The sequence below is a fragment of the Sciurus vulgaris genome (genome assembly GCF_902686455.1).
Source record: "Sciurus vulgaris genome assembly, chromosome: 14".
In the NCBI taxonomy this organism is placed as follows: Eukaryota; Metazoa; Chordata; class Mammalia; order Rodentia; family Sciuridae; genus Sciurus; species Sciurus vulgaris.
Window position 1 is genome coordinate 41525855 of NC_136475.1, and position 23951 is coordinate 41549805.

General features: G+C 36.8%; 1 protein-coding gene across 1 annotated transcript in view; it reads left to right on the forward strand.

Annotated features, from left to right (window-relative positions):
* LOC306643513 (E3 ubiquitin-protein ligase KCMF1) overlaps window positions 1-23951 on the forward strand; it is a 117043-nt gene that overhangs the window by 24344 nt on the left and 68748 nt on the right. Inside the window, exons 2-3 of the mRNA XM_079109728.1 lie at window positions 18928-19095; window positions 22254-22393. Coding sequence (XP_078965854.1) covers window positions 18928-19095; window positions 22254-22393 — 308 coding nt within the window. The remainder of the gene's footprint in view (window positions 1-18927; window positions 19096-22253; window positions 22394-23951) is intronic.

The window sequence follows — 23951 nt, forward strand, 5'->3', positions numbered from 1 at the left end:
AAAACTGCTTGGTCGAATGAATATAATGAGACAGGAAATTAAGTAACGAATATAAACATTCAAAAATGGAGATTAAAATCATCGTTCTTTTGCTGATATTACTTTATACCTTAAAAAAGCTTAAGAGACTTTAAAAATCATTAGAATTAACAAGATACTAGGTCATAGCATAGGTGTACAACTTAGTTTTTATTTAACTTTTTGTTATTGTTGAACCCCCCCACCATAGAATTGCTTCCTTCTTTCCTGATTGATCTAAGAACATCAAACCTGACTCCCTTGAACATTTTCATTTTTATATAAATATATCCTTTGGTATTGAACCTGGGGCCTCGGCATGTTAGGAAAGCACTCTGCTACTGAGCTCCATCCCTGCTTTTTATTTTTTCTTTTCTTTTTTTAAAATTTATTTTGAGGCAGGATTTTGCTAAATTACCCAGGCTGACCTTGAATTTGTGATCTTCCTGCCTTAACCTCCTGCTTAGCTGGGATTATAGGCAAGCACCACCACGCCTGGCCCTCTTCTACCTTACCTTTATGTCCTCTGGATTTCTTCATGTCTAAACAGGCTGGTGCCATACCCATGATTTTTCTGGTTTGCTTTTAAACAGAAAAGTGTGTTTAATTTTTTTTTTTTTTTTTTAAGTTTTAGAGCAATTGAGGGAGTGACTTGAAGAAGGCATCAATGTAGGAAGTGAGAAAGATGAAAGCATCTACTTCAGGGAGAAGAGGATTGACTGGGTGGGATGAGTAGAGTGGGAAGTGAATCACAGAGTAAGACTAGAGCTCAACAGGGTTAGGGCCTTTGTGTAGGCAATGACACCCATATACAAGTCTTAAAACACCTTGGAGCTATTGGAATATCACACGCTTGTAATCTCAGTGCCTCAGGAGACTGAGGCAGGAGGATCAAGAGTTCAAGGCAAGCCTCAGCAAAAAGCGAGGTGCTGAGCAACTCAGTGAGACCCTGTCTCTAAATAAAATACAAAATAGGGCTGGGGATGTGGCTCAGTGGTCAAGTACCCCTGTGTTAAATCCCTTGTTAACTGCCCTCCTGCCAAAAAAAAAAACCCCAAAACTAAAACAACAACAAAAAAATTATGGCACCCAGAAAACACACCTAATAGAAATAAAAGTTTCATGAAATAATACCCCATTTCAGAATCACTAGATTAGTCATTATTTTGGGGGAGCCAGTGCATCATTTAGTTTTTTTTTTTTTTTCAGCACTAGGGATTGAACCCAGAGATGCTTTACCACTGAACTGTGTCCCCATCCCTTTTTATTTTTTATTTTGAGACAGGGTCTTGCTGGAGTTGCTGAAGTCCTTGCCAAGTTGCTGAGGCTGACTTTGAACTTGTGATCTTCCTGCCTCAGCCTTCCAGTTCACTGGGATCACAGGCATGTGACCTGGAGCATCATTTAATTTTATAACATAATTTTTATTATGTTGATTATTCTTCAATATAATGAATAGATTGTAACTACCTTAGACATTACAGCGAAGTAGTCAAATGCCTGCATCTATGTTTAAGAAATAAGCTTGGTTTTAAAAGATAAAGGCATACCCATTAAAAAGTGTAGAAAAAATGGACATGTGGATAGATACTAGAAGGGAAATTGTTAGGATAAATAAAAAAGAACAATTTGTATACACTGAGAGAAAGGGATATCTTTTTTGATATAAGGATAGCATAAGACAAATTAGACTGTTAACAAGGAGAAATAAAAGTAATATCACATAGTCACCAATGTGTTTGACCTCACTGGTTAGTGTCAAAACAGTTCCTTGTGAAACGGTGTCATGGAAAGCCTGATGGAACTTGGCTTTGTCAACCTACATGCTTCTGATATTTAAAGCTCCTGGAGAGTATATCCTTTGCTAGGTAATTGGGAATAAAGGATAAATTGGAAGAAGAAACAGCAACAACTATGTTATCACTTTAAGGGATCTTATGAGTAAAAAAGAAAAATAATAACAAGCCCCAAATAAGTTTATTTTTATGTCATAGATTTCTGGTCATTGTATCACAATTTTTTAAAAAAAAATAAATATTAAATATAAATCTGATGACACCGATGTAAAATATTAAATGTTAACATATTTAGCAAGAATCCTGTGTTTCTTAAGTCTGTACTAATTTAATGTTTGGAAATAAGTTCAGCAGAGTCTTGCATATTTGGAAGTTATAGCTATAAAAAAATTCTGTACAGGTAATGCACTGTAAACTCAGCCACTATAGTGAACTCAGCCACTACAAATGACTTTGTCATCAGATTTTTTTTCGGAATGCTGGAAGTCTTCAGTAAGGCTCCAAATGAAACACAAAAATCTTTTTAAATTTATAAATAGTGACAATATCAGTCAGAATTCTCCAGAGACAGAACCAGTAGGATGTGTATATATAGACATGTGAGAGAAGTAAGAGGAATTGACTGACATGACTGTGGAGCCTGAGGAATCCCACAACAGACTATTGCTGGTAGCATGGCCCAATCTATATACAAAGCCTTAGAACCAAGGAAGCCAATGATGTAATTTTCAGTCTGAGGTCAAAGGCCAGAGAACTAGTGTTTTGCTTATTTTAGTTTCAAGACTGGAGAATCTATAGTTCTGATGGGCAGGAAAAAAGAGACCTCAGGAAAAAGAGAAAATCCTTTTCTCTACTTTTTATTCTCTCCAGTTCCAAGTCCATTGGATGATAACTTCTCTCATTGAGGGAGAATCTTTCTCACTCAGTTCACTTAATACCTTTTTTCTGGAAACACCCCTCAGGAGGTTTGGGGAATAGCACATAGGTTGAACACTTGCCTAGCAAATATGAGGAGCCCAGGGTTTGAGTCCCTAGCATATAAAATGAAAACAAAAACACCCTCATGGAAGCACCCCCAAAGTAATGCTTTCTTTGCTCGTTCTCTAGGTATTCCTTAATCCAGTCAAATTGACACCTGAAATTTTTTTTAAAAAGTTTATTTTTATTTTTAAAATTTTCTATGCATTACAAGACACCTAGAATCTTTGACACTATCCCCCCAATGCTACTATGACCCTCAGTCATCATGACTACCAAAAAATACCTCCTACACCTGAGTTACAATGCTCTTGGGGAGGGGTGCCTCCCAGTTGAGAGCTACAGTGACTAATTTGATTTCACTGGGTTATGACCTATAGTTGCAAAAGCTGGTAGAATTGATTACAACCTTATTCATAAGCAAGATTGTTACTTGCCCAGTGCTTCAGTTGCTTTGTTCTTTACATTTTGATTTTCACTTTACAAGGTAAATATTATTGGGCCTAGGGCTGGGGAAACAGTTCAGTTGGTAGAGTGCTTAACTCACATGCACAAGGCCCTGGGTTCAATCCCCAGAATCACCAAGGGAAAAATAAAAAAAAAAAAGCCCTGGTGAATTTTTCAACCTCCAATTTAGATGGTAACCAGGTCCCAAGAAATAAGCAGGAATCTTTTCAAAAGCATGTTTCAGTTTGTCTTCTAATTTCTGAGAATCCATGCATTGACAGAGCATTTACTTCCTTGTAAGAGAATCATACTTTGAACCAGAAGCATCTTTTCTTATTTTCTTAAAATAAACTTTTATTTTGGTGTAATATTTCATTTACAGAAATGCTAAGAAGATAGTTTAGGTACTTCCCACATACTCACTCTTTTTCCCTTAGTATTAACATCTTATATTACCTTGGCACTTTTGTCAAACCAGAAACCAGATTGGGGATGTAGCTCAGTGGAAAGGTTCCTGCTTAGAGCAGGAATCCTGGGTTCAATCCCCAGCACCAAAACAAAGGAACAGCTCAGAAACTTTACTTAGTAAATTCCAGACTCTGGGGTTACACCCACTTTTCCCACTCTTAACCCTCTTCTGTTGCAGGATACCATGTTGCATTTAGTGCCTCCTGGTTTTTAACTCAGTAGCTACAGAGAACTAGTTCTTTTTCTAAGGTTATGTAGAGCCATGACATTGCCTCAGCATTGCCTCCCATTAGCTCTTCTGCTTAATGGCCCATCTTGCCTTTTAATAGTTTCTCTTGGCAGTTTTCTAGATACTTTGCCATTCAGTCATTGTGCACAAAGGATTGGATATTATTCTTCAGAAGTCTGGCAAGAGTAAGTATTGTGGAAATTTTATAGTTATATAGCATGTATGGCTGTTAATGCAGCTTACATTTGCTTGTTTGTTGGCTTATTAAATACCTGCATCCCATCTTAGACTAAATATTAAAACTGGTGTTCTTTTTAATTTTTTTTAACCCAGAATTTAAATGAATCCCTCTTAAGATTCATCTTGTTTTGGCACATTGATTTCTTTCTCTTCTACTTTGTCCTCAGTATTTTAGCTTTTCTTTCCCTACTTCCCTCCTTTCCATAACCCAGGGTGTAGTACATGCTAAGTACATGCTAAGTATATACTCTACCACTGACTTATACCCCTGGTCCTGACTTATTCTTTAATGCATAAACTTATATAGCCTGATGAGTTCAACCAACTGAATTGAAAACATTAAATAACTTGCATCTGTATTAAAACATGTACAGACTTTTTTGGGGGACAGTGTTGGGGATTGAACCCGTGGTCTTGAATGTGCTAAGCCAGTGTTCTACCACTGAACTATACCTATACCCCAGTATCTTGTACATGGTAGGCAAGCACTGAGCTACATCACAGCCCTCATTTTTACAATTTTACTTTGAGACAGGGTCATGCTAAGTTGCTAAGTCCTCAAACTTGGTGATCTTCTTACCTCATCTTCTGAGTGACTGGGATTACAGTCGTGCACCACTGTGCCTGGCAAGAATTTTATGTCTTTTAAACAAATTTAGCAGTATTTGCTATTTTAATGATATATGACCAGCCAATTATTTTCTTTGAGAATAGAATTTTCATGTATGTGTGAAGTGTCATGCATTCAGGAAAGTGGATAAACAGTATGTATTGAGAAAAAAGAGAATGAAACAAGCATGCATGGAGCCACTGTTCTTATTAAGAAATAGGATATCTCAGAAACATCTTTTTCTGCTTTTTTTTTTTTTTCCTTTTTCTTTTTTCTTTTGGTATCAGAGATTGAACTCAGGAGTGTTTATTCACTGAGCCATATTTCCTGCCCATTTTATTTTTTATATCTTGCTAAATTGCTGAGTCTGGCCTCTAACTTGTGATTGCCCTGCCTCAGCTTTCTGAGTCTCTGGGATCGTAGGCATTTGCCACCACCAGTCTGGCTACTTACAAACATCTTCATAACCACAAATTGGATTTTTGTCTTAATCATCCTCTCACCTTTCTCTGTGATTTTATTTCCAAACATAATATTTATTTCTATCTAGGTTCTGAGCTGTTAAGTTAGGAAACAAGGAACAGTGAGCTCATGCCCCATTGTGTAAGGAAAGGGTAGTTGTACCATTAAATGATAATTATAGGAAAAGGGAACCTGAGCAAGATCTCCCTTCAACTCCTTGAGGAATTCCTGAGAGACCCTTTGGAGAAATCATTGGGCCAGATCATAAATGATCCTTGGAAGCTCAGGACCCACTCCAGAGGGAGGGAGCTGTGGCTGTACTGTCATTGGATCAGGCTTGATTTCTAGCAGAGATTGGTCAGAGGGCTACTGCTCACTGTGGCTCACCTCTATCTCCTAGGAGCAGGTTAGAACTGGATGCTTCCTTGGGATGAACCAAGTCCTCAGCCAACCTTTTTCTTCTGGAAGGCAGAGCAGGAACTTCATCAGCACACAAACAAGACCAGATAAGAAAGAAGTTGGCCTGACTCATACCCCTTAGGTTCCATTCTGCCCTCAGGTGAAAAAGAATATGAAAGAAAGAGTGTGTGTGTGTGTGTTTTCTAGTCTGTAAAGTTGACACATACACTGAATTAATAAATACAAACCTCTACTCCTAGAGGAAATAAAAGGGTTAGATTCCTATGAGCCTCTGGTCACAACCATTTCATCAGTAGATCAATATATAACCTTATTTTATGTGTATTTCTATTGAAGGATTCTTTTTTGTTTTTGTTTTCCCCCTCCTTTATTTTTTCCCTCCCTCCCTTCCTCCCTCCTACCAGGGGCACTTAACCACTGAGCCATATCCCGGGCCTTTTTTATTTTGCTAAGTTACTTAGGACTTTGCTAAGTTGCTGAGGCTGGCTTTGAACTTGGGATCTTCCTGCCTCAGCCTCCTGAGTTGCTGGAATTACAGGTGTGTGCCACTGCGCTTGGTAAAGGACACTTTAAAAATACTGTTGATTGATTAACATTGAACCCAAGATCAACAACTCTATAACTCATGGCTAAACTAAGCTTATCTAATTCATTTTGGGACATAGGCAGAACTTCATCATTACTTTGGGGGTCCATTTTTAAGTAGCAAAGTCACCAGCAGCACAGGGGAAAATGTGACACTAAATAGAACATGAAAAGTACACTTGTTTACAGTATGAAATAAGAAAGCAGAACATTGACTTTTTTGGTTTGAGCTAGGAACTTCAATTGGGAACTGTGTATCTTAACCCTTATTCTGTTCTTTGCATTACTAGAATGACAGTGAAAGTATTGCAAGTATTGATATATGTTTATGTATGTGTGTACATAAAGAAAGCAGACAAATTTCACCTACAATATTTGGGATGGTAACTTGGGATAGTCTACAAATGGGGTAGAACTTTGTGGGATCTAAAACATTGGTTACGTAGGATGTGTGTTTACTTTGTTAAGACCAAGCTGTGCATGGTTCTTTATGTTAATTAGTATAAAACAATACTGAGGCCTCACCGTCTGGGTGACATACTACCCTCACTCTTGAGTAGGGTAGGACTCTTGAGTGTCACTACTTTAGGGTGAAGTTGCTGCCCTCATTGGCTGCATCATTGTCATTCTGGGGGTTCTCCCTGCATTGTTTGATTTGGTGATTTTTATAGTTTTTCTCTCATTGGCTCTCCTGATTTCTTGCTTCCATTTCCCCATTTTCAAATCCTTCTCTCACTTCTCTGGTAGTACATGCTTTTGTGGTTTCTAGAGAATGGGTGCATGGGAAGTAATTTTTCTCAGACTAAACATGCCTGAAGATATTTTTCTATTATACTATACACTGAATTATAACTTTTCCAGGTATAGAACTTTCATTTGGAAATTCTTTGGAACTTTGTTGACGATAGTGCATCACTTTTAGTGGCCTGTGTTCTGTTGAAAACATCAGATTCTTGAGCTTTGTGTTATCTCTACTCCTTTTTCTTACCTGTCTCCTGGAAGTTAGTAGAATCACCAATTTTTGATTGCTCTTCTGATACAAGGTTGGTTTGGGTCCTTTTTTTCCCTTTAATTCATTGTGTTGAATGCTTTGTGGATACTTTCAGTCTGACAATTCATGTTCTTATTTTTGAGAAGTTTCTTGTATCATTCTGTTGATTATTTTCTCCCTTTCAGAATTTTTTGTTTTCCTTTCAGAATTTTGAAGCTCCTGGACTTGTGTTCCTTTTATGTTCTATTTTTTCTGTCTCTCTTTTTCTCTTCTTCCCCCTTCTCTTCTTGTGAGGATTTAGTTACCCAGTTCCATCATGTCATGCTCCCCCCTACCTCCCGCCCCTGTTTTTACTAAAGGATGCTTTGTTAATGAAGCCTTGAATTCCCTCTAGTTTAGGCCATATTTTCACAAAACTATGACTTGGAGTCTCAAATGCCATTGTTTGGTATATCAGTGTTCAGTATAGTGGCCAATAACTCCATGAGTACATAAAATGTGACTAGTGCCATTGAGAAACTGAATTTTAAATTTTAAGTTTAATAAAATAGTTATATGTGGCTAGTGGCTATTCTTCTGGACAGCAGAATGCCAGTACTAGTGAAGTAAAAGTTGGAATTTAAAGTCATCAATATAGCTACCATAAAGAAGATTTTTTGTTTTCATTTTTCATTCTCCCTAATTTATTTATTTCCCATTATATCAATATGGACTTGGAAATTACTATCTTAGTCAGTGGGTTATAAATCTGTTGCTTCTATTATTTATTTTTATGTTCAGATTGTGTCCAGTTTGGCCAGTGGGAGCCTCTTGAAGGTTTCTTTCATGTTCTTTTGACATGTCCTCATCAGTCTTTCTGGATTATTCATTTCAGAACTGGGTATTTCAGGCTCATGGATTTGCCCTGCCTTGAGATCATCCATTTCTACAAGGAACTCTGCATTCTTCTACTAGAGGATGCTGTTTGGACACCAAGATCTGGGTGCTCACTTGGTGTGCTCCTTGCTGCAGGGGTGTTATTGCTTTTGGGCCCTCAGCTGCCAAGGCATTTTAATTGCTGTCATTACATTGAACAGTACAGTTGAAGGACATTTCCATCATTGTAGAAAGGGAAAAGATGAGGGGCTGAGGTTGTAGCTCAGTGGTAGAGCCCTTGCCTAGCATTCATGAAGTACTGGGTTGAATCCTTAGCACCACATAAAAAAAGAAATAAATAAAAGGGAAAAGATGGGGTTACTGGAATTTGATAGTTCAAAGGTCCTCTGGCTCATCTCCACATAGTTGATATTAGCTTCCTAAGTGGGTTGCAGCTGACTGACGATGAGGGGGTCCAAAGAAGCAATTGCAGGAGCCTCTCTGATGCTGGAGGGATACTGACCTCTTCTGTCTTTCTCTCTCCATTTGGGCCTCCACTGGCAGAAGGTGAACCAGAAGACAGCTAGCTGCCAAGGGCATCTGAATAATAGAATTGGCAGATCCTTGGTCTTTGTTTTTAACTTTGGCATCATTGACATTTTGGGGCAGGGGGATGCTTTGAAGCATGTTTAGTAACATTTCCTGCCACTACAGGATTAATACCAGTAACCTTTCCCCTCCCCACAGTTGTGACAGCTGAGAATATATCATTACATTGTTAAATGACTCTGGAAGACCAAGAAAGGGGCAAAATGGGGACTAGCATTGCAGAGCATACAAGAATGGGCTTGGAACTGAGGTACAGTACTGACAATAACCAACACTGTACTTCACTTGAAATGCCCTTGTGGGGGAAATGGATGGTTATGTACCTGTGACAGTCCTGCAACTTAAAGAGATCATTATGTTTTATCTTTTGCATTCTTTTTAATTTAAGAAAATTGAGATGAGTTAATTGATCTCTTCATACTCTGTTCATTATTCCTGGTACTGTCCAGAGCTTTAAAGGAGCTAGGTCCCTTTAAAGTCTGTGGGCAAACTGGAGCAGACATAAAGTAATGTAACAGTTGTAGGTACGATTTTGGAGGACTTGTATTTTAAATTGGTTAGCCTAAAGAAGAGGAGAAAGTAATTGAGTTCTTGTAGATGGTGGATTTTTGAGACTTGATTTGAAATAACTGCTTTCTGTGTAGGGAACTCCTGATGTTGTGTTTCAGTGTTTGAAGAGGATGTACTTGAGGCAGTGCTCTGAAGAAGAGATACTGAGGGACTTCTTGATATGAAGCGCTGGATCAGGGTGAGACTGGGACAAGTCAGTGCAATATATCTCCTAGTACATATCCAGAACAAATCTTTTTCAACCACAGTAGAAGGAGCTGTCATGTGCCTTACTTGACTGGGAATCTATTACAGATAGATCTGCAAACATTTCTAGCTCAAAAATCATTAAACAAATAACATTCAGCAAATAGTATGTTTTCTGTTCTGTTTATTAAGGGTTTTCATGTTTCTTCCTTTCCCCCTTAAATATTTGGAGAAAATCAGTTTAAAAGTATTTAACCAATAGACCAAAAAGTTCCAAAATAGGGGAACCCCATTAAGTATATTTCATCTTCAGTTTGAAATAACATTCTTCTCTTAAAAGACAAGACATGTAGTCTGTGTCTCTGGGCCAGAAGTTGCCTATTGCTCTTTGCACATTATTGGCCAAATATATGTTAAGAGGGCATTGTAAACATCTTGTAGATCCTGTGTCAAAGCCCAGTAATAGTGTCTTCATATTATCTGCCTGGACAACTTAATCTGCCTAGACATCTCTAATGTTTGGGAGAAGTCATTTTGTAAGCACAGCTGGAAACTCTGTGGCCATATAGGAATTGACAGGTATGGGATATAGAATCTGATCTGGGGAATCAAAAAAGGGTAGATTTATTTCATAAATTTTCTAGGTCAACTATTTTATTCATTTATACCTCACCATAAAACTAACCATCCTCACTAAAAGTCATCTTACTCTTCAGCATGCATGAGGAACTGGGTTTGATCCCTAGTACCACAAAACCAAAAATAATCTCATATATTCTTTTATACTCAGATGGGATGAGAAATTTGTTCACTTTTATATTGTTTTCATGAAACATTTTAAACATACAAAGAACTAGGCATTGAAGATACAGGCAGATGGGCAGACCCTTTTTTTTTTTTTTTTAATTTGGGCTATGCTAGGAATGGAACCTAGGGCCTCTCCTGTGCTAGTAAAGCACTGGACCATTGAGGTACATCCTCAGCCTTTACCCTTCAGAGGTCATCACTTTTTGTTGTTGGTGTGTATCATTCACACATTTCAGTATGTTTTCCATTTAAGTATGTGTCTGTAAACTGTTGTACAGTGTTGTTGTGTATTTAAAAATTCACATGAATCATTCCATATATTATGTATCTTCTGTACCTCGTTTTTGTGGGAATTTGTGTATGTTGATATGTTCATAGAGTGTAGTTTTATGGTATTTCCATTTCTGAAGATGTATTTAGGCCAGATTTCTTTATATATTAAAAAAATACAACAGTTGAAAATAAATTAATGTATTGAGAATTTATACTGGTGGATTCAAATTATAGTGATGTGAAGGGACAAGACCAGACATTTCTAGTTTTTTGAAAACAACTTTAGATAAAGAAGATGGCAAAACTTTGACATTCTTATCACTAAGGGATGTGGGTTTTCAGAGTTAAGAAAATGCTACTCTAGACTAAGAGCTAAAAAAAGTGTCTTAAGTAAAAACTGTTTGATTATCTGAAAATAAATATGTCATCATGAGTAACTGTTTAATCTTAGGGTTGCATTTTGGAGAAGTGATATAATTGGTGAAATTAAGGTCTTCAAATATAAAAAGTTGAGGGAAAACAGTAAATATGACACCAAATATATGTATCTCTATATTATATAAATAAAAAGTTCCGAAGACATCCACAAAATTAAGAGCGGAGGGATGGGGTGGATACAGATTTTTAATAAAAGATAAGTATCAGTAGGAGACTTCATCTTTTTTTAAAAAATATTTTTAGTTGTAGGTGGACATGATACCTTTGTTTTATTTATTCATTTATTTTTATGTGGTGCTGAAGATCCAACCCATTGCCTCACAAGAACTCTACCACTGAGCTACAACCCCAGCCTGATGCCTTTCATCTTAATCACTGGTTTGTCACTTAATGCCTGTGTGCCTTTGGAGCAAGTTAACTTTGTGCCTATGTGTCTCAGTTATCTATAAAAGAATAGTAATATTTTACCAATCAAATACTTAGCAGGTGTCTAGAACATCGAGGTCAGTAAACACTTATTGGTTATTGAGAGAAGAAGAATTAGAGGTGATTCTTCTGTGCTGTGCTGTCTTCTTTTTTTTTTTTGTACTAGGGATTGAACCCAGGGGACTTAACCCCTGAGCCCTTTTTTTGTATTTTTATTTAGAGTCAGGGTCTTGCTGAATTGCTTACGGCCTTAATAAGTTTCAGAGGCTGGCCTTGAACTTGTAATCCTCCTGCCTCAGCTGCTGGGATTACAGGCATGCACCACTGCACCCAGCTATGTTGGGTCTTTTTAAATGTATTTTTTCAGACCACCACCCCGACAGTTTGAAGTTTAATCTATTTGTAACTAGATTGTCCTTTACAAGTCTCTACAAAATACTCATGTAATCACTGGATATTTTCATGAAATTTACCACCTTTCCTAAATTTAGGGCTTTTGTCTTTTGGGTGACCTTGAGCCTAAACCAAGCTCTTTGCCTTGACTCACAGACTGTGGGGTCCTCAAAATGTCTCCAAAATGAAGTAGTTTCTGTCTAGCATCTAGGGGCATGTAGCACTAGGGGTTTTTGTTTTGTTTTTCTCCTTTTGTGGTTATGGGGATTGAACCCCAGTGTCTTGTGCATGCTGGGCAAGTGCTCCAGTTACTGAACTACCCTCCCAGTCCTGGGATATATATATATGTGCAATACACACACAAACACACACACACATTTGATTGAACCTAGTAGCACACTATCACTGAACTGCATCTTCAGCACCCCCCCATTTTTTTTTTTTTTTTTTTTTTTGAGATGGGGTTGCTAAGTTGCCAGGGTTGGCCCCCTACTTGTGATCGTCCTGCCTCAGCCTCTTGAGTTGCTGGGATTACAGGTGTGCATCACCACACCTGGCTTGAAAGTATTTTTCAAGTATTTTCAAAGTAAAAATGCTTTTCAAATATAAAAAATACTTTTTTTATAGTCTGACTTTTGCATATAAAATTACCACAAAACTATGGCTAACAAAGGTGTGGTTTCTCAACTTGTTTCCCCTCCCAACTGCTGTATTATCACTTATTACTTGCAACCAAGCTTTCCTGCGCTGATTTTGCCACCTAGTGGCTTGTGCCTAAAATTATTTGGTACAGCGTTCTTGCCTATTTAGTTTTTTTCCCCTCTTATAAGAAACTAGTATTTATTTATCCCCTTCTTTTTCCCCCCTTTACTTTCATTATTTGGTCATTCTTGTATCCAGAAGTCAATTATAGACACACATTAATGCCTTTTCCTCTTGACTTTTTTTGATCTCTTATATGATTACTCTGGGAAAATATCTTTTCATTCACTTTGTTCATTGAACAGGTTTTCACTGAATTCCTACATTATTCCAGGCATTCCTTATATACCTCTTCTAGAAGTTAGAAGCTCTAATCATCATGACTGAATCTCAGTTGATTGAGTAATGTTGAAACTTTTCTTTCTAGGTAAGAAACTGAGAGGCTTTTCTTAGGCTCACTTATGATCAAGGCCATTGGCACTAGGATAGTTTTCTGTTTGCAGGCTAGGCATGGATATGTGTGAACAATTAATTGGGCAGTTGTTCCTCTATCCAAAAAAACTTAGGAACGAATTAAACTTTCTTTGACAAAGTTTGTAAAGAAACCCTTAAATATAATATCCAACCATTCTATTCATTCACTTTTGGGGGTACAGAATTAAACTGACTTTGAATCATCTACCAAGATAAGAAGTTTCATCACACTTTCTAAGTAAAGACTCTGCAAAGATTGATAAAATAATGTGTAAATCATCTGGCTTATAATAAATAATGAAGTTACTACTAAAACCACTTAGAGTGTAAGCTCTGTGTGGCAAAAATTCACTATTTTGCCCTCAGCAAAAAAAACTGTGTGTGTGTGTGTGTAGCTAGGGCTCAAACCCAGGGCCTTGTGCATGCTAAACACATGCCCTACCAAATACATTGGTTTACTCTTGTATTTTGGCCTTTAATAGATACTTGGTGAATAAGGAAAGGATGGATGGATGCTCCTTATGTCACAAATCTTGCAGAATTCACCTGGATAAAAAAACTGATTCCTAGTACAGAAAGGGTTGTCTTAAATTGCTGAATGAATGCATTGAAGTTTTGAGCAAGAAAACTAAGTGGAAGAGCATACATTGCAAAACCTGCTTACTGGGTCTCGCTCAGTTGCTGAGACTGGCCTCAAACTTGCTATACTCCTACTAAGCCTCTCAGGTTGCTGGGGTAGCAAGCAGGAACCACTCACTGTGCCTGGCAGATTTTCCCCTTTAAAAAACTAAACTGTAAGCCACTAAATATAAGTACCTCTTTATTTTATTTTTTTAAAATAAGAAAGACTTTTTACATATTATTTCAGTGGCTTTTAAAAAATCTGTACTCACTAGAGGGCATTCTGATTTTTGTTCATAACTTTCATGTATTTATCTTCCAGAACTGCTAAATAAAAGGTAAATGCCTAGGATAGAAATATGTTCAGATACAACAGATAGGGAATGGCAGACATACACTGTGCTTTTCATTTGGGTTTTACCTGTGTCAGTGTCAAAGTTGGGGTTAAACTTTATTTCCTAGCAAGATAAATGAATTTGATCAGATGAAGGATCATAAATATCCCGTCATCATCTTCTTATGTGGCTTATGCTAGTTACCATTTTACAAACTAGTGATTGTCTTTATAATCTGGTATGACTAAAACTATATTATTAAACAACAAATTGCATATTTCATTATTTGGTTAACTCAGGTTTTGCAGGCAAATGGTACGTGAAACCTATTCTTCCCTCCCTCTCTCTCTCCCTCCCTCCCTCCCTTCCTTCCTTCCTTCCCCTACATACTAAACCTGTGCTTTACCATGGAGCTACACCCCCAGCCCTAACAATTATTTTTAATCTGATAGATTTCAGTGCTGAGCCAGTGGTTCTCCATCATTGACTCTCAAGGCAATACTTGAGAATATCTGTACTTATTTCTGTCCAGTACTTTTCTTTAGAAACTTTAATTCTTAATATCTTAAATATTAAATATCGAGCCCAGTGCCGTGGCACACACTTGTAATCCCAGTGGCTTGGGAGACTGAGACAGGAGGATCGAGAGTTCAAAGCCAGCTTCAGCAAAAGTTGGCACCAAGCAACTCAGTGAGACCCTGTCTCTAAATAAAATACCAAAAAGGGCTGAGGATGTGGTTCAGTGGTTGAGTGCTCTTGAGTTCAATCTCTAGTACTCTCCCCTCACAAAAAAATAACTTACTGATATCTCATCAGAAGCAACTCTTCTCTGTCAAGGAGTTGATTGTTATATGCCATGTATTTGTTCTGTTTCAGCTTTTGCTGATTAACCAAGAGACTTGAGCGAAGAGCTAACTTGTTTTTGTTTTTTTTTTTTTTCCAATAGAATCTTTAAGTTACCTATGGTTAACACTAAAGGCGCAAGTTTTGTTATTCTGTGCCATAAAATGACATAAATTCTGACAGGTATACGTAGAAGGGACTGTTTTGAGTGAGAAACTTGATGTCCTTCTCAAAGCTAAATGGAGAGTAAATGATTCTAAATGCATGGAGTGGGGAGAGTGGCCTACTATTGACAAACTGTGGCAAAGCCTACAGTTTCATATGCCTCTGTACTTTCATTTAGAGACTTTCATGCCAAAGATAATATGAAGTGTTCTGTAAAATTAAATATTAACTAAGTGTTGGCATATGCCTGGGATTCCAGCTACTCATATGGCTTAGGCAGAAGGATCACAAATTAGAGGCCAGCAATTTATTGAGACCCTGTCTTAAAATAAAAAAAAACAAAAAGGGCTGGGGATGTAGCTTACTGGTAGAGCACCCTGGGTTTATCCCCAGTACTGGGGGAAAAAATAACCTAAGAAGTTTGTGACTATGTAAGGAATCGAAGGGCAGCATTTACAGCTGTTATAAACACGGTGAGAAAGGATAGCAGACACACACACACACACACAAAGACACACACAAAACCCTCTGTAGCCTGCTTGCCTTGTAAATTATAAAATGTTTCTTATATTTTAAGAAACCGTATTCAAAACTTTAATGTCTGTGTTAGAAATAATGACCTTGAGTGATAATGTCTTTCATAATTTAAGCAGCTAGAAAATATACATATAGACGTGATACCACAAAAAATAGTATATAAATTGAACAACAACAGCCTGTTTCTTTTTTCTTTATTTTGTGAGGAGGATCAGGTGCTGGTGATTGAACCCATATATCACCCTTGCTATACACATGCTCTAACATTGAACTCCAATCCCCAGCCAAAAGTCTGTTTCTTGGCTGAGGATGTTGTCCAATGGTAGGTTGCTGACTTTCTGTATGCAAGACCCTGGATTTAATCCCTAGCAATGCTGGGGGTAGGGTATATAGGCTCGTTATTTAAAGGCTTGATTATTATTACTAGATTCAGCTGTGCTATGATTTGGATATGAGCTGTCCCCTGAAAAGCTCATATGTTGGATAACATAAAGAATACTCAGAGGTGAAATCATTAGATAATGAGAGCTCTAATTTAATCAGTGGACTAATTCACTTGATATGTGAATAATTTTGAATGTACTACTGAGTGGTAACTGTAGCATCTGTAGGCAGGTAGAGTGTGATTGGTGTTGGTAGGTCACTGGGGTTGTGCCCTGGAATATTATCTGTTGATAACCCCTTCCCCTCTCTCTCTGTTTCCTGGCTGCCACCAGTCTACATGGCTTTCCTCCATCATGCTCTTCTGCTTCTCCGTAGGCCCAGAGCAGTGTAGTTGACTGACTATGCCCTGAATCTCTGAAACTGTGAGCCTGGAATGAACTCCTCCTCTTAAGTTGTTGTTGTCAACTATTTCGGTCACAGTGGTGAAATGATAACCCAAGTTAGGCTGTAAGTAAAGCCTGATACCAGTACCCTGTCCCTGTAGCAAACCGTGTAGATGATTTAGAATTAAATCAGAAGAGTAGAGTAGATAAGGGACAAGCATCATCAGTGTCTTTTTATTGACACTGAGTAGTGTCACCATGCCCAATCACCTTAGGGTTTGATCATTTACATATGTCAGTAGGCATCTACACCATGGCAAACCCACACAGTATTGTCCCACAGGCTAAACACCAAAAAGTTAGTGTGCAGAACCGAGTTTGCTTTCCTGGCATCTAAATTCAGACCACATTTGTCAAGGTTATTGTACCCAGTGATTAAATAGACATTTATTTCCGTTCAGTATTTTTACTGTTCTGATTAAAGCATTGTCATGCTTGAAATCTATTTTGAATAAGTAAACTTGGAAATATATCATCTTCTTTTTCAAATATCATCTTTGCATATTAAGCTAATATTTTGCTCAGTTTTTCTCCATAGTTTCATAACTTATTCTGTTTTTATGCTACTTTTCATCCATTGAAATGTTAGCTCCTCCGGGATAGGACTTGGTTTTGTTCACTGTTGTAACCTCAACACCTAGAACATATTATATGGTGTAACTGCAGAAGATTCCTCTGGGAATATATTTAAGAGTAAATTGTAGGTCTGGGGATATAGCTCAGTTGGTAGAGTGCTTGCCTCACAAGCACAAGGCCTGGGTTCAATCCCGCACTGCAAAAAAACAAACAAAAAAAGAATAAAATTGTAATATCATAGGAAGGATACATGTTTAATTTTTTCAAAGTGATTTAGCTGAGGTATACTTCCACCAACAGGTTCTGAATTATTTCTGGGATTTTTTTTTTTTTTTTTTTTTTTAAAGGCAAGGACTCTACTGCTAAGCTACCTCTTCAAACCATTTCTGTCAGTCTGTGCCTTTATTAGATCTTTGTATCATATATCATGATTTTTAGTTTTTCTGCCAGGTGTGAAATGATAGCTATCATGGTTTTATTTGCATTTTTTTTAAAGTAATGGGAATTGAACTCACTCCCACTGAGCTACATCATAGCTCTTTTATTTTGAGATGGTCTCACTAGTTACCTAGGCTGGTAGTGAACTTATGATCCTCCTGACTGAGCCTCCAAAATTGTTGGGATTATAGGTGTGCACCACCATGTCTGACTTATTGCCATATATTTTATCAGTACGGAGATTAAGTGTCTTTTCATATATTTTTGGCCATTTGTGTTTGTTCTTTGTAGTACTCGTTGACAGTTTGCCGCCTTTTTAAAATTTTGTATTGGTAGTTTTCCTATTGATATATCAGTATTCTTTTTCTTTCTTCCTTCCCTTCCTTTCCTTCTCTCTCTCTCTCTTTCTTTCTTTCTCTTTCTCTCTTTCTCTCTTTCCTTCCTTCCTTCCTCCCTCCCTCCCTCCCTCCTCCTTTTCTTTTCTTTTTTCTTTTCTTCTTTCTTTTCTTTTCCTTTCTTCTTTCTTTCTTTCTTTTTCTTTCTTTCTTTCTTCTCTTTCTTTCTTTCTTTCTGACTTACTTACCTACCTACCTACCTACCTACTTACCACCTAACCAACCTACCTACCTACCTACCTACCTACCTACCTGGGATTGAACCCAGAGGTGCTTAACCAATGAACCACATCCTTAGTCCCTTTTTTAATTTTGATACACGGTCTCACTAAGCTGCTGAGGCTAGCTTTGAACTTGAGATCCTCCTACCTCAGCCTTCTGAGCTGATTTTTGTGTCTGGGATATGGGTCCAATATGGGTATATTCAGGTCTCAGTTTTATGAGGAAACTACTTATAGATACCCGCCTTTGGCAGGCTTTAATCTTTGCTTCCTGTGCTTCAGCCTGCAATGCTGTGGAAATCTAAACTCATTTATTCAGCCATAAAGACAAATGAAATTGTCATTTGAAGGAAAATGGATAGAACTAGAGACCATGATGTTAGATGAAATAAGTCAAACTCAAAAAGTCAAGGATCATATGTTTTTTTCTCATATGCAGAAACTCAAAAGGAAAAAGGAAAAGAAAGGTCAACAGGGATCTCATGAAAATGGAGATCCAAAGAGGAAAGGGAACAAGCGGTGAAGGAAGGGAGGGAGTGGGGAAGTGCACAGGAGTGAATTATATTGTGCTATTGTGTGCATGTATGAATATGTAACAACAAATCCCATCATTAGGCACCAATAAAAATGTGGGGAAAAATAAAATCTCAACTCAGATTTTTACCTGCTTTGGCTCTTGGGCTGAAAGCCCCTTTTTGTGCTTTCAGTTACCAGTTCCTCTTTACCTCAGGTTTTATTCTCTGGCTAACCTCTCAAGGCATTTATTTGAGGGACTTTCACATTTCATCAAACATTTTAAGTTATTTTTATTTGGAGTATAAATTCACTATACTGAGTAATGAATCTTCCATAATGCTGGAAATTCCCGTATCTTTTTATTATGTTGTTTTTAGTCATTGTGGAAAAGATATATGGGGTAAAAGGAATCTTAAACACAAAAATGAAATGGAAAGTGACTTTAATAGCTGCTAATTAAGGATTTTTTTTTATAGGTGTCAGCTGTGATGCATGTTTAAAAGGAAATTTTCGAGGTCGCAGATATAAGTGTTTAATTTGCTACGATTACGATCTTTGTGCATCTTGTTATGAAAGTGGTGCAACAACAACAAGGCATACAACTGACCACCCAATGCAGTGCATATTAACAAGGGTAGATTTTGGTAAGTATTTAAAGACAATTTTAATAAATGGTCATTTGGAATTTTATGTGTATTTGCGTGAAGAAGCAAAGGTAAAATGTTTTAAAACTATCCTTAATAGCAAACATGAGGGTCAAAACTCATTAAAAATTATGCTGTTTTATTTTAAGTACTTCTGTCTCTAAATCATAGTTTACTTTTTTTGAGGCCATTCCAAAATATACATGCCTGACAAGGTATGAAATAGAAGAGTGCTTTAGTAAAGAAGGAATAAAGTCAAAATAACTCTTCTTGTCAGCAACACACAAGTAGTAATTCTTGCTCTAGTTCTTAGAATGCAGATCATTTCTGCAATTTATTAGGAATCATTGTTCATCTATAAGAAAAGCTATAATGTTTCATGCTATAATTTCTTACCTAGCCAAAACTTGCTATTAGTATTTGTCTTTTTTGGTCATAGCGCTTCTTAATAACGTGTATGAAGTGGTATCTCAGGTGGTTTTGATTTCCATTTCTCTGATGATTAATGATGTAAGCATGTTTTCTTGTACTTACTGGCCATTTGTTTATCTTTGTTGAGGAAATGTCAATTCAAATCCTTTGCCTATTTTAAAAATTACATAGTGTGCCTTTATGATTGAATTGCAATAGAATTTTATTTTTCCCCTGTATTAGGATCAATCCCAGGGCCTTGTACATGCTAGGCAAGTGCTTTCTTTACCACTGAGCCCATTTATTTTATTTTAATTTGAGACAGTATATCGTTAAAAGTTGGCCACATTGGCTTTGAATTTTCAATACTTCTGTCTTTGCCTCCTGAGTAGCTGGAATTACAGGCGTGTTCCACTGCCTAGCAGAATTTTTTTGTATAGGGAGTTGAGGTAGAGGGTCAGCTTCATTTTTTGCAGATGGATATTTAGTTGCCCAAGCATCATTAAAGAACCTTCTTTTCTTTTTTTTTAAAGAATCTATTCTTTATCCAAAGAATATTGGAATTTGGTACTCTTATTAAGTTGACCATTAATGAGGGTTTATTTCTGTTTACTCAATGTATTTCATTGGCCGGTGTGTCCATTTATGCCAGGCCTACACTATCTTTTCTAGTTTAAAAGTAAGTTTTGAAATTGTGTGGATCTTCCAATTTTTATTCCTTTTCAGGATTATTTTGGGTATTCTTGGTCCTTTGAATTTTTGTGTGAATTTTAGGATCAGCTTGTTAATTTTTATAAAGAAACCACCTGGAATTTTGATGGGGATTTTATTGAATCTGTAGGTTAGTTTGGAGAGTCTTAATAATATTCATAATTATAATAATTCTAATGTTAAATCAGTGGCCTATGATCATAGGATATCTTTACTTATTTAGGTCTTTAATTTCTTCTGACAAAGTTTTATAGTTATCAGCATAAGTTTTGCACTTGTTTAATTAAATGTATTCCAAAGTATTTTCTTGTTTTTGCTTTTATAAGTAAAATTGTTTTATTTTGGGGTTATTTCAAATATGTAGAAAAACAATTGCTTTTTTAATATAGATCTTATATACTGCACTGTTGCTGAAATTAATTCTAGTAGTTTTTTATTTGTTTCCCTAGGATTCTCTATAAACAAGGTCATGTCATCTGCAGATAGAGGTCATTTTACTTCTTCCCTCATTTTCTCTGCTTACATCCTCTAGTAAAATATTGAATAAAAGTGGCAAGAGTAGACACCCTTGTCTTGTTTCTGATCTTAGGGGAAAAGTATCTAGTCTTTTACCAGTGATATAATGGCTGTGGGGTTTTGATAGATCTCCTTCATTGGATGAGGAAGTTATGCTCTTTAATATATACATTTATTCTCAACTATCCCAAATTCCCTGGGGTATTTCAGTGAATCTTGTTCTTATAATAAATTGTCAATATATACCTAATGGGTAAATGCTTTTAAGATAATTTAAAGCTCCCAAAGAATGAATATAAACAAATATCATGTAGTGAATACTTTTATTTCTTCTTCTTACAAAAGTTATCTTATGCTCTTCTCTTAGTTTCATGTTAAAGGAATCTGTAGGGGACTGGTGATTTACTTAGTGGCAGAATACTTGCGTGAGGACCTGGGTTCAGTTCTTTGTAGTGAAGTGGAGTTGTGTAACATATTAAATATGTTTTGATTTTCTTTTGTGCTACCAGTGGAGAAAAGTAGACTTATTTTCTGAGATAAATTAATGAGGCAAACAGATTATTCCCACAGACTCTGTCTGGTTAGTTCTTCAATAACCCATTTGGACAGAGTGTATTGTGGTAGTACCCTTTTCAAATCATATCCACAAAAACTGAATGCCTAGGATCCTTTCTGCTCTTAGAATTTTATGTCCCACAAATAGTAGCATCTGCTAGTTAGTTTTTCTATTGATCATAGTGGTCTATTCTTTCCCTCTGAGCACTTGTTTATGTGTAATACATTCTCCTAAATCTATTGATATCATTGTTGCCACAGTAGGTAGAGAAGGAAAAATTAATTACCATTAAGCAGATACACATGTGGAATGAGCACTTTAAAATTTAAATGAAGAGGATTATATTAGCTTTTTTGTCATTGTGACAAAATAACTGATATAATCAACTTAAAAGGAGGAAAGGTTTATTTTGACTCATGGTTTCAGAGTTTTCAATCTGTGAATATTTGACTCTTTTGCTTTGGGCCTGTGGTGGCATAGTACATTATGCAGTAACACATGGTGAAGGAAGCCTAGTCTCTTCATGACAGCTGGGAAGCAAAGAGAAAGAAAAAGGGGCTAAGGTCCCAAAGGTCCCTTCAAGAGCACATCCTCAGTGACCTAACTTCCTCCAAGTTAGGCCCCACCTCTTTAAGTTTCTACCACTTCCCATTAGCACCACAGGCTTTAACACATGGGCCTTAGGGGGACATTTCAGACTATAGCAGGGAGAAAATAGTTTGCTTTGTTTTCTTTTCCAGATAGCGTAGCTATTTGGGGAAAGAATGTTGAAAGAGTAGTCTGGTGCCCTGTGGGAATAAAAAGTGTTTCAGATATAAACAAAGAGGTATCTAGGCATTCCTTGGCAGAGTAAAGTGGATATTTCAGGTGCACTTTTTTCTTTATTGTACCATATGGTTATGTTTTTATACATTAAAAAACTAATAAGAATTATATCTCAATTTGATTGTACTTTATTTTTCAGATTTGTACTATGGTGGGGAAGCTTTCTCTGTAGAGCAGCCACAGTCTTTTACTTGTCCCTATTGTGGAAAAATGGGCTACACGGAGACATCTCTTCAAGAACATGTTACTTCTGAACATGCAGAAACATCAACAGAAGTGGTATGTGAAGTAGCCTTGTGTCTAAAATGATGTTGTGAAGAATGTTATTCCTAACATTGATAAAGTTGAGGTCACTATCATCTACTTCTTGTTTAGTGTATAGATAGTGTTTACATGATATTTATTAAAATTATCTTTTAACAGAAATTTTACATTTGATATGATATTTATTCACATTAGTCTTTAATTATTGTGTTGCTGACAGCATAGCATGAAGTCTTGGCCAAATTCAGAAGAGCTTCATTAAAAGCATTGTGAAAAGGTTGAACAGATCCCAGCCAACCTTCAGTGCATCTCTTTTTTAAGTATTGTTCACATTACTACATACTTCATTTTTCTTATATAAGAAACTCTTAACAAAGGTATTTAAAAATCTATGGTTGCACGTTAAGCAGTAATCCATTGCCCACTCATTGCAGCGTATCACTGACTTCCTTGGTTTTCATCAGATCAAATCTTGTTTGCTAGGTAAAAACTCTTGAGGTCCCCAGAAGTTTTTCCTAATCTTTTCAGTAATTTAAAGACAGGAGGGGCACTGGAGTTGTGGCTCAGTGGTAGAGTGCTTGCCTAGCTTGTGTGAGGCACTGGGTTTGATCCTCAGCACCACATAAAAAATAAATAAATAAAATAAAGGTATTGTGTCCATCTACAACTAAAAATATTTTTAAAAATAGATAAAGTCAGGAGATACAGAATAATGCACAAAGTGTTACCTTAAAAGCCTTTTGGAGTTTTTGTTTGTTTTTTGGTACTAGGGATTGAACCCAGGGATGCTTAACCTCTGAGCCACATACCCAGCCCTTTTTTTAATATTTACATTTAGAGACAGGGTCTCCCTCGCTAAGTTGGCGAGACTGGCTTTGAACTCTTGATCATCCTGCGTCAGCCTCACAGCTGCTGGGATTACAGGTGTGTGCTGTTGTCCCCGGCCTTTTTGGAGTTTTTTTATGTAACATCTTAGCATGCATTCAACTAAAAGAAATGACCAATATACCCCAAAGAGTCTCTCTCACCTTTTTACCATTGCCAATAAGAGGTAAAACGAAGACTGTATGGAACTATAGGTAATGAATTGAAGAATTTTGGTACAATTGCGTATATATCAACTAAAGAGCCCTCATCTGTACTTGGAACAAGTTAACTGAAATCTAGAGAAATAAAGTAGCGTGTTCAAGGACATGTAGGTATTTGAACTGATCCAGAGGACCTCTGGGTTCTAGAGTCTCTCCTTAATTCTGCTGCAACCCTTTTATTTTGACTAGTACAGTTTCACCTTTATTCCCATGGACACCACCAGGTCAGTGCTTAAAATTGTCATAAAATTTAGAGTTTAAATAATTGGTGAATTTATTTTTGTGGTCCTCAAGCCAAATTTTACTGTCTATAGGTCAGGAATGCTCTCATTTTGCATGTAGGGAATCAGAGCACTATTATCACATTTTACTACTGTTCTTAGTTTATTCTTTGAATTCTGTAAAGGAATATTGCTTCCTTTTGGTATAGTCCCAGGTAACTGTATGAAGAATCCTGACTTAATTGCATCTCCATCCTGGTTGTT